The following is a 10,431-nucleotide window of genomic DNA, read 5'->3' as shown; positions in this document are numbered from 1 at the left end:
AGTGACAGCTGGGATAGGTAATGTCTGGCCTTGTTAGCTGAGCTTGACTTTGTGGTCTGCCTCAACTACCGCTAGGTCTGTATCTGGTAATGCTGATAATGGGATTCTTGATGCAAAATAATCAAATTTTTACTTGGCACGAAACGAAACCAAATCCTGTTGGTTGGGCCACCGCTGCTTGTTCAGCTGTTTAGTTCCTCAGTTTTTCATGAAGCCTTGGGCACAGAGTTCACTCTCATCACTTTCATATGCAGCTCATGGGTGGGTGGTGATTTCACAATAAGGTCTCTATATAAAGGCAGCAGATTTCATGGTTCTGATCACCAGTATTCAGCCGACCGACTTCAAACAGCCAATCACTGTCTGCAGACACGTAAGTCTTCAATTTATTCTTTTGGTTTAACTTGTCATTCATTTAGACTTCAAATCTGCAGCTATCAGTAAATTTCAAGGCTCAACTATTTGTCATTGCACGTTCTAATAGAAAACTTGGAATGATGTGATTATTGATGTAAACCCTCATGTCGACACCAACAGCTTCCACTTTTTCCAAAACTTATCTGTGTATATTTTATTCCCAATATTTCAGTTTAAAGCTGGTGTGGATTCATTTGTTCTCTGTACCTGTAAATTTACTTTGACTCTGTTCACTCATGAGTCCTTTGACTTCATTCGATGCAGGAACCAAAATGGCCTCTTACATCACTGACCTCCGTGTGTCTCTGGATGCAACCGATGAGAATCAGCTCCGTGCACAAGGCTTCAAGAAAACTGCTGTTGATCTGAACAAAGGAGCCGGAGGAAAGAGAATCCACCTTTGGTACAAAACAGGAAGCTGTGACCCAATCACCAGGATTCAGTTTTCATTCACTGAAGACATGGGTAAGGGTCTGATTGCCACAGGGTTTGAGAAGATTGACAAAGACCTCAACACTGGAGCAGGTGGAAACAGCATCTACCTGTGGTTCTACAAAGGTTCCTCAGAGTACGATATTCCCATCGTTAAACTTGAAGTCTCTACAGAAGATGAAGCCCACAAGTTTAAATCCGGCTGGGAGAGATCGGCCTGTGATCTGAACCGTAACGCCGGAGGAAACATGATCTACCTGTGGATGAAGAGAGAGAAACAAACGTACATCTGTGACGTCACTGCCACCGACTGTTCTGAAGGAGACGAGGACTACTTCCGGGACGGGTACATCCGAGTGGATGAAGACACCAACAGAGGTGCAGGAGGGGCCTACGTCTACATCTGGTACCGTCAGACCACTGATGGTCAGAAGGCCCTCAGTAGTCTGAAAATCTCCACCAATGAAGACGAATATCAGAGGTGTCAAAACCAGGGCTATGAATCAGTGGTTGCGGATCTCAACAAGAATACCGGAGGAAGCCAGGTGCTCCTGTGGTTCAAGAGAGGATCCGGCTGTGGCAACCAGATCAAGGCCATCACCGTGATCAACAGCAAAGCATCTATCAAGCCATACGAGAGCGCCGGGGTCCAGGTCATCGAAGAAAGCCTCAACACTGGGACCAAGCCCGGCCATGACCTGTACCTGTGTTATTATGCCTGAGAGTCGTCACGGTAACAGAGCTGAGCATGCTCACTGAGGAGCAAAAGAATCAAACATATTCCTGTTTAATCAGTTTGGTGGTGATGATTTTAATCAGTGTGATCTCAGAGAGGTTTAAATATATGAAATGAATAAAACTGTTTGTTAGTGAATGATGATTCTGGTTTTCTCTGATTCAATAAAGTCTCTTGCAGCTGGAACATCTCTGACTCATTTTTTCAGACCTTAATTGTACTTCTTTTCAAAGAACACGAAGAAGAACCACAAATAAAATGCAGAACATCATGAGACGATACAAGAGTATTATATAAGAGAGAAGTAAAACTGTTGATGGTACACCTCCAGCTGCAAACAAAGCCGGTTTTACTTCTCATTTTTACCAAAATCTTTTATTTTATTAATTCATTTATTTAATGCCTTAATGCGCAAAATTGTGTCCAGATATTTCACTCAGGAGGAAGTACGCTGTTTTAATGTTCAGTTGGTGACTTGACTGGTGATCATTTTGGAGGATGTGAAATGATGAAATAATGATTTAACTGTAAAAGTAATTTGCACTTATTGTCTTTCAAATATCACACCACAATGCTACATAACAGTAAGGTGCCGTAGCCTCAGTGAAGGTGGCACAGTGGCGTGGTGGTTAGCACTGAGGCCTCACAGCAAGAAGGTTCTGGGTTCTAGGAATTTCCATGTTCTCCCTTTGGCTTCCTCCCACTATGCACAGAGATGCTTGTTAGGTTCATTGGTGATTCTAAATTGGCCGTGAGTGTGAATGGTTGTCTGTCTCTCTGCGTTAGCCCTGTGATAGACTGGAGACCTGTCCAGGGTGTACTCCACCTCTCACCCAGTGACAGCTGGGATAGGCTCCAGCCCCCCACCCGCGACCCTTCACAGGAGGGTCATGGCTCTACTGTGGCTTGACACTTAGAGGGATACGACTGGGATATGACTAGAATGATGGCATGCCTTCAGGTAAAAGGGGAGAGCCTGTCGCAGATGGACTAGGTCAAGAAGATTGTTGGTACAGCAACTGCAGAATCCACTCAATGATGAAGGGTAAGACTCGAGGTCTATACTCTCATCTGTTGTCAGACAAGAGCTCCGGTGGATGGAAATTGTGCCGTCCATGCACCAAGCAGCCAGTCCACCAGGGATCATCAGCAGGGTTCAACAAAACAGTCCAGTCGATGTAGTCATATAGAGAAACTTGCGGCGCATCCTGAGCTAGCAGCTTCAGTAAGGCTCCCTGAATAAGATTTGCCAATAGATAGATGAGCTGAGGGCGGCTGCACAGCAAGAAGGTTCCAGGTTCGAATCCGGGCCGATTGGGGCCTTTCTGTGTGGAGTGTGAATGGTTGTCTGTCTCTCTGTGTTAGCCCTGCGATAGCCTGGAGACCTGTCCAGGGTGTACCCCATCTCTTGCCCAATGACAGCTGGGATAGGTAATGTCTGGTCTTGTTAGTTAAGCTTGACTTTGTGGCCTGCCTCAACTACTGCTAAGGTCTGTATCTGATAATGCTGATAATGGGATTCTTGATGCAACATAATCAAATCTTCACTTTTATTACCACGAAACGAAACCGAATCCTGTTAGTTGGACCACCGCTGCTTGTTCAGCTGTTTAGTTCCTCAGTTTTTCATAAAGCCATGTGCACAGAGTTCACTCTCATCACTTTCATATGCAGCTCATGGGTGGGTGGTGATTTCACAATAAGGTCTCTATAAAAAGGGCAGCAGATTTCATGGTTCTGATCACCAGCATTCAGCCGACCGACTTCATACAGCCAATCACTGTCTCCAGACACGTAAGTCTTCAACTTATTCTTTTGGTTTAACTTGTCATCCATTTAGACTTCAAATCTGCAGCTATCAGTACATTTCAAGGTTCATGTTGGAATGCAAACTTGGAATGATGTGATTATTGATGTAAACCCTCATGTCGACACCAACAGCTTCCACTTTTTCCAAAACTTATCTGTGTATATTTTATTCCCAATATTTCAGTTTAAAGCTGGTGTGAATTCATTTGTTCTCTGTACCTGTAAATTTACTTTGACTCTGTTCACTCATGAATCCTTTGATTTTATTTGATGCAGGAACCAAAATGGCCTCTTACATCACTGACCTCCGTGTGTCTCTGGATGCAACCGATGAAAATCAGCTCCGAGCACAAGGCTTCAAGAAAACTGCTGTTGATCTGAACAAAGGAGCCGGAGGAAACAGAATCTACCTTTGGTACAAAACAGGAAGCTGTGACCCAATCACCAGGATTCAGTTTTCATTCACTGAAGACATGGGTAAGGGTCTGAATGCCACAGGGTTTGAGAAGATTGAGAAAAACCTCAACACTGGAGCAGGTGGAAACAGCATCTACCTGTGGTTCTCCAAAGTTTCCTCAGAGTACGATATTCCCATCGTTAAACTTGAAGTCTCTACAGAAGATGAAGCCCACAAGTTTAGATCCGGCTGGGAGAGATCTGCCTGTGATCTGAACCGTAACGCCGGAGGAAACATGATCTACCTGTGGGTGAAGAGAGAGAAACAAACATACATCTGTGACGTCACTGCCACCGACTGTTTTGACGGAGACGAGGACTACTTCCGGGATGGGTACATCCGAGTGGATGAAGACACCAACAGAGGTGCAGGAGGGGCCTACGTCTACATCTGGTACCGTCAGACCACTGACGGTCAGAGGGCCCTCAGTAGTCTGAAAATCTCCACCAATGAAGACGAATATCAGAGTTGTCAAAACCAGGACTATGAATCAGTGGTTACGGATCTCAACAAGGGTACCGGAGGAAACCAGGTGCTCCTGTGGTTCAAGAAAGGATCCGGCTGTGGCAACCAGATCAAGGCCATCACCGTGATCAACAGCAAAGCATTTATCAAGCCATACGAGAGCGCCGGGGTCCAGGTCATCGAAGAAAGCCTCAACACTGGGACCAAGCCCGGCCGTGACCTGTACCTGTGTTATTATGCCTGAGAGTCGTCATGGTAACAGAGCTGAGCATGCTCACTGAGGAGCAAAAGAATCAAACATATTCCTGTTTAATCAGTTTGGCGGTGGCGATGATTTTAATCAGTGTGATCTCAGAGAGGTTTAAATATATGAAATGAATAAAACTGTTAGTGAATGATGATTCTGGTTTTCTCTGATTCAATAAAGTCTCTTGCAGCTGGAACATCTCTGACTCATTTTTTCAGACCTTAATTGTACTTCTTTTCAAAGAACATGAAGAAGAACCACAAATAAAAAGCAGAATATCATGAGACGATACAAGAGTATTATATAAGAGAGAAGTTAAACTGTTAGTAGGACACCTCCAGCTGCAAACAAGGCCGGTTTTACTTCTCATTTTTACCAGAATCTTTTATTTTATTAATTAATTTATTTAATGCCTTAATGGGCAAAATTGTGTCCAGATATTTCACTCAGGAGGAAGTACGCTGTTTTAATGTTCAGTTGGTGACTTGACTGGATGATCATTTTGGAGGATGGAGTTTGTGGTGATGTTGAAGTGAATATTGAAAAACAAAGACAACTGGGCTGGTTGGGTTTCCTGAAGACACATCCTAATAGGTACATCAATAAATAGGTACCTCGTACAACATTTATTCAACGAAACCCGAATAGTCCTTGATTTGGCCCTTTTATTTTGAAAGTCCGCGGAGTCAAAGAGGAAGTCGCGCTGTCAGGTGATTAGACAAATAAAATGATGACAAAGCCATTAGCCAGGTAGCTTCCTGGGTTCAAAACGCAGCATTTTTTAGCCTTTGAGCAAACTCAAGAGACATCTGTGGGAAATGCCAACCTGCGAGAACAGAGAAACGGCCTGGCTAAAAGGAGAGAGAGTCTCTAGTTGATGAAGAGAAAGTTCCTGAAGCTCGGGGGGGGGGGGGGGGGGAGATAAACTGTGTACCGTGGCTACAGTTTTGCAAATCTGCGCACAGTTTACCAATCTGTCCACATGGATGTAAATTGACAATCTGTACCCACAGTTAAAAATCCGTCCCCACGGATTGTAAAACCGTGGCCCCCGGCAACCTTGGGGGGCTCCGTAGAAAACATCTTGGGCTTATTTTCACAGGCCTGGTTGCTTATTTGTCTCGTGAGATCTGGCAACACTGATACTGGGTGTCATTTGAAACTAGAGCAGCTTCAAGATTCAAAGAGTTTATTGTCACGGGCACAGTGTAGGAACATGTTTCCCTGTACAATGCCGGCTTCTTTTGCCGTCCACCCAAATAAACAATATAAAAAAATCTTCAAATTCGAAATAGAATATAAAATATATATATAATACAAAAATATAACGAGATAACACTTATTTCCATTGATACCAAGCATGACATAGCTGGAGCTAAACCTGGAGACAAACTTTGAGTTTCACAGTCGGCATGTCATAATTTCTTCTTACGTCTCAATATTTCTTAAAATCCCCATTAAAAAAAAAAACTAGAATCTTTTGAATCTATCCACGTGATTCTCCATCAACCATGCACCACATGGTGACTTGCCTGAAGGAATCAGAAAACGGGGCCGATTGGGGCCTTTCTGTGTGGAGTGTGAATGGTGGTCTGTCTCTCTGTGTTAGTCCTGCGATAGCCTGGAGACCTGTCCAGGGTGTACCCCATCTCTTGCCCAATGACAGCTGGGATAGGTAATGTCTGGTCTTGTTAGTTAAGCTTGACTTTGTGGCCTGCCTCAACTACTGCTAAGGTCCGTATCTGATAATGCTGATAATGGGATTCTTGATGCAACATAATCAAATTTTCACTTTTATTAGAACGAAACGAAACCGAATCCTGTTGGTTGGGCCTCTGCTTGTTCAGCTGTTTAGTTCCTCAGTTTTTCATAAAGCCTTGTGCACAGAGTTCACTCTCATCACGTTCATATGCAGGTCATGGGTGGGTGGTGATTTCACAATAAGGTCTCTATAAAAAGGGCAGCAGATTTCATGGTTATGATCACCAGCATTCAGCCGACCGACTTCATACAGCCAATCACTGTCTCCAGACACGTAAGTCTTCAAGTTATTCTTTTGGTTTAACTTGTCATCCATTTAGACTTCAAATCTGCAGCTATCGGTACATTTCAAGGTTCATGTTGGAATGCAAACTTGGAATGATGTTATTATTGATGTAAACCCTCATGTCGACACCAACAGCTTCCACTTTTTCCAAAACTTATCTGTGTATATTTTATTCCCAATATTTCAGTTTAAAGCTGGTGTGGATTCATTTGTTCTCTGTACCTGTAAATTTACTTTGACTCTGTTCACTCATGAATCCTTTGACTTTATTTGATGCAGGAACCAAAATGGCCTCTTACATCACTGACCTCCGTGTGTCTCTGGATGCAACCGATGAAAATCAGCTCCGAGCACAAGGCTTCAAGAAAACTGCTGTTGATCTGAACAAAGGAGCCGGAGGAAACAGAATCTACCTTTGGTACAAAACAGGAAGCTGTGACCCAATCACCAGGATTCAGTTTTCATTCACTGAAGACATGGGTAAGGGTCTGAATGCCACAGGGTTTGAGAAGATTGAGAAAAACCTCAACACTGGAGCAGGTGGAAACAGCATCTACCTGTGGTTCTCCAAAGTTTCCTCAGAGTACGATATTCCCATCGTTAAACTTGAAGTCTCTACAGAAGATGAAGCCCACAAGTTTAGATCCGGCTGGGAGAGATCTGCCTGTGATCTGAACCGTAACGCCGGAGGAAACATGATCTACCTGTGGGTGAAGAGAGAGAAACAAACGTACATCTGTGACGTCACTGCCACCGACGGTTTTGACGGAGACGAGGACTACTTCCGGGACGGGTACATCCGAGTGGATGAAGACACCAACAGAGGTGCAGGAGGGGCCTATGTCTACATCTGGTACCGTCAGACCACTGACGGTCAGAGGGCCCTCAGTAGTCTGAAAATCTCCACCAATGAAGACGAATATCAGAGTTGTCAAAACCAGGACTATGAATCAGTGGTTACGGATCTCAACAAGGGTACCGGAGGAAACCAGGTGCTCTTGTGGTTCAAGAGAGGATCCGGCTGTGGCAACCAGATCAAGGCCATCACCGTGATCAACAGCAAAGCATTTATCAAGCCATACGAGAGCGCCGGGGTCGAGGTCATCGAAGAGAGCCTCAACACAGGGACCCTGCCCGGCCGTGACCTGTACCTGTGTTATTATGCCTGAGAGTCGTCATGGTAACAGAGCTGAGCATGCTCACTGAGGAGCAAAAGAATCAAACATATTCCTGTTTAATCAGTTTGGCGGTGGCGATGATTTTAATCAGTGTGATCTCAGAGAGGTTTAAATATATGAAATGAATAAAACTGTTTGTTAGTGAATGATGATTCTGGTTTTCTCTGATTCAATAAAGTCTCTTGCAGCTGGAACATCTCTGACTCATTTTTTCAGACCTTAATTGTACTTCTTTTCAAAGAACATGAAGAAGAACCACAAATAAAAAGCAGAACATCATGAGACGATACAAGAGTATTATATAAGAGAGAAGTTAAACTGTTAGTAGGACACCTCCAGCTGCAAACAAAGCCGGTTTTACTTCTCATTTTTACCAGAATCTTTTATTTTATTAATTAATTTATTTAATGCCTTAATGCGCAAAATTGTGTCCAGATATTTCACTCAGGAGGAAGTACGCTGTTTTAATGTTCAGTTGGTGACTTGACTGGATGATCATTTTGGAGGATGGAGTTTGTGGTGATGTTGAAGTGAATATTGAAAAACAAAGACAACTGGGCTGGTTGGGTTTCCTGAAGACACATCCTAATAGTTACATCAATAAATAGGTACCTCATACAACATTTATTCAACGAAACCCGAATAGTCCTTGATTTGGCCCTTTTATTTTGAAAGTCCGCGGAGTCAAAGAGGAAGTCGCGCTGTCAGGTGATGAGACAAATAAAATGATGACAAAGCCATTAGCCAGGTAGCTTCCTAGGTTCAAAATGCAGCATTTTTTAGCCTTTGAGCAAACTCCAGAGACATCTGTGGGAAATGCCAACCTGCGAGAACAGAGAAACGGCCTGGCTAAAAGGAGAGAGAGTCTCTTGTCGAAACAGTTGAAGAAGAGAAAGTTCCTGAAGCTCGGGGGGAGAAAAATAAATAAACTGTGTACCGTGGCTACAGTTTTGCAAATCTGCGCACAGTTTACCAATCTGTCCACATGGATGTAAATTGACAATCTGTACCCACAGTTTAAAATCCGTCCCCACGGATTGTAAAACCATGGCCCCCGGCAACCTTGGGGGGCTCCATAGAAAACATTTTGGGCTTATTTCCACAGGCCTGGTTGCTTATTTGTCTCGTGAGATCTGGCAACACTGATCCTGGGTGTCATTTGAAACTAGAGCAGCTTCAAGATTCAAAGAGTTTATTGTCACGGGCACAGTGTAGGAACATGTACTATGCCGGCTTCTTTTGCCGTCCACCCAAATAAACAATATAAAAAAATCTTCAAATTCGAAATAGAATATAAAATATACATATAATACAAAATATAACTAGATAACACTTCTTTACATTGATACCAAGCATGACATAGCTGGAGCTAAACCTGGAGACAAACTTTGAGTTTCACAGTCGGCGTGTCATAATTTCTTCTTACGTCTCAATATTTCTTAAAATCCCCCCCCCCCCCCCAAAAAAAAATAAAACTATAAACTTTTGAATCTATGGTGACTTGCCTGAAGTAATCAGAAAACCGGGCCGATTGGGGCCTTTCTGTGTGGAGTGTGAATGGTTGTCTGTCTCTCTGTGTTAGCCCTGCGATAGCCTGGAGACCTGTCCAGGGTGTACCCCATCTCTTGCCCAATGACAGCTGGGATAGGTAATGTCTGGTCTTGTTAGCTGAGCTTGACTTTGTGGCCTGCCTCAACTACTGCTAAGGTCCGTATCTGATAATGCTGATAATGGGATTCTTGATGCAACATAATCAAATTTTCACTTTTATTAGCACGAAACGAAACCGAATCCTGTTGGTTGGGCCTCTGCTTGTTCAGCTGTTTAGTTCCTCAGTTTTTCATAAAGCCATGTGCACAGAGTTCACTCTCATCACGTTCATATGCAGGTCATGGGTGGGTGGTGATTTCACAATAAGGTCTTTATATAAAGGCAGCAGATTCTATGGTTCTGATCACTCGCATTCAGCCAACCGACTTCAAACAGCCAATCACTGTCTCCAGACACGTAAGTCTTCAACTTATATTCTTTTGGTTTAACTTGTCATTCATTTAGACTTAAAATCTGCAGCTATCAGTACATTTCAAAGCTCATTTTTTTTGTCATTGCGCGTTCTAATAGAAAACTTGGAATGATGTGATTATTGATGTAAAGCCGCATGTCGACACCAACAGCTTCCACTTTTTCTATAACGTATCTGTGTATATTTTGTTCCCAGTATTTCAGTTTAAAGCTGGTGTGGATTCATTTGTTCTCTGTATCGATACATTTCTGTTTCTATTCTAAATCTAATCACACATATAGTTTGTTATTTCTTGATTTCATTCTGAAGAAGCCGTTTACTTTGACTGTGTTCACTCATGAATCCTTCAACATTATCTGATGCAGGAACCAAAATGCCCTCTTACATCACTGACCTCCGTGTGTCTCTGGACGCAACCGATGAGAATCAGCTCCGTGCACAAGGCTTCAAGAAAACTGCTGTTGATCTGAACAAAGGAGCTGAAGGAAACAGAATCTACCTTTGGTACAAAACAGGAAGCTGTGACCCAATCACCAGGATTCAGTTTTCATTCATTGATGAGATGGGTAAGGGTCTGAATGCCACAGGGTTTGAGAAGATTGACAAAAACCTCAACACTG

The 10,431-nt window shown here is 43.2% G+C and overlaps 2 protein-coding genes across 2 annotated transcripts; both read left to right on the top strand.

The window, feature by feature from the left end:
- LOC311496802 (uncharacterized protein) lies at positions 1 to 2,386 on the top strand. Its single transcript, XM_084556790.1, has 2 exons — positions 1 to 373; positions 682 to 2,386. Exon 2 carries the CDS (start codon positions 690 to 692, stop codon positions 1,569 to 1,571), a length of 882 nt encoding a protein of 293 aa, XP_084412916.1. The 5' UTR covers positions 1 to 373; positions 682 to 689; the 3' UTR covers positions 1,572 to 2,386.
- On the top strand, positions 2,382 to 4,785 carry LOC311496813 (uncharacterized protein). Its single transcript, XM_084556803.1, has 2 exons — positions 2,382 to 3,379; positions 3,671 to 4,785. The coding sequence occupies exon 2, from the start codon at positions 3,679 to 3,681 to the stop codon at positions 4,558 to 4,560; it is 882 nt and encodes a 293-aa protein (XP_084412929.1). The 5' UTR covers positions 2,382 to 3,379; positions 3,671 to 3,678; the 3' UTR covers positions 4,561 to 4,785.
- Positions 4,786 to 10,431: the final 5,646 nt, after the last annotated feature.

Source organism: Chelon labrosus (genome assembly GCF_963514085.1).
Source record: "Chelon labrosus genome assembly, chromosome: 2".
NCBI classification, from domain to species: Eukaryota; Metazoa; Chordata; class Actinopteri; order Mugiliformes; family Mugilidae; genus Chelon; species Chelon labrosus.
This window is presented reverse-complemented; position numbering and strand designations above follow the sequence as displayed.

Coding starts and splice junctions, on each gene's coding strand:
- LOC311496802 (XM_084556790.1), top strand. CDS start 690: ATGGCCTCTTACATCACTGACCTCCGTGTGTCTCTGGATGCAACCGAT.
- LOC311496813 (XM_084556803.1), top strand. CDS start 3,679: ATGGCCTCTTACATCACTGACCTCCGTGTGTCTCTGGATGCAACCGAT.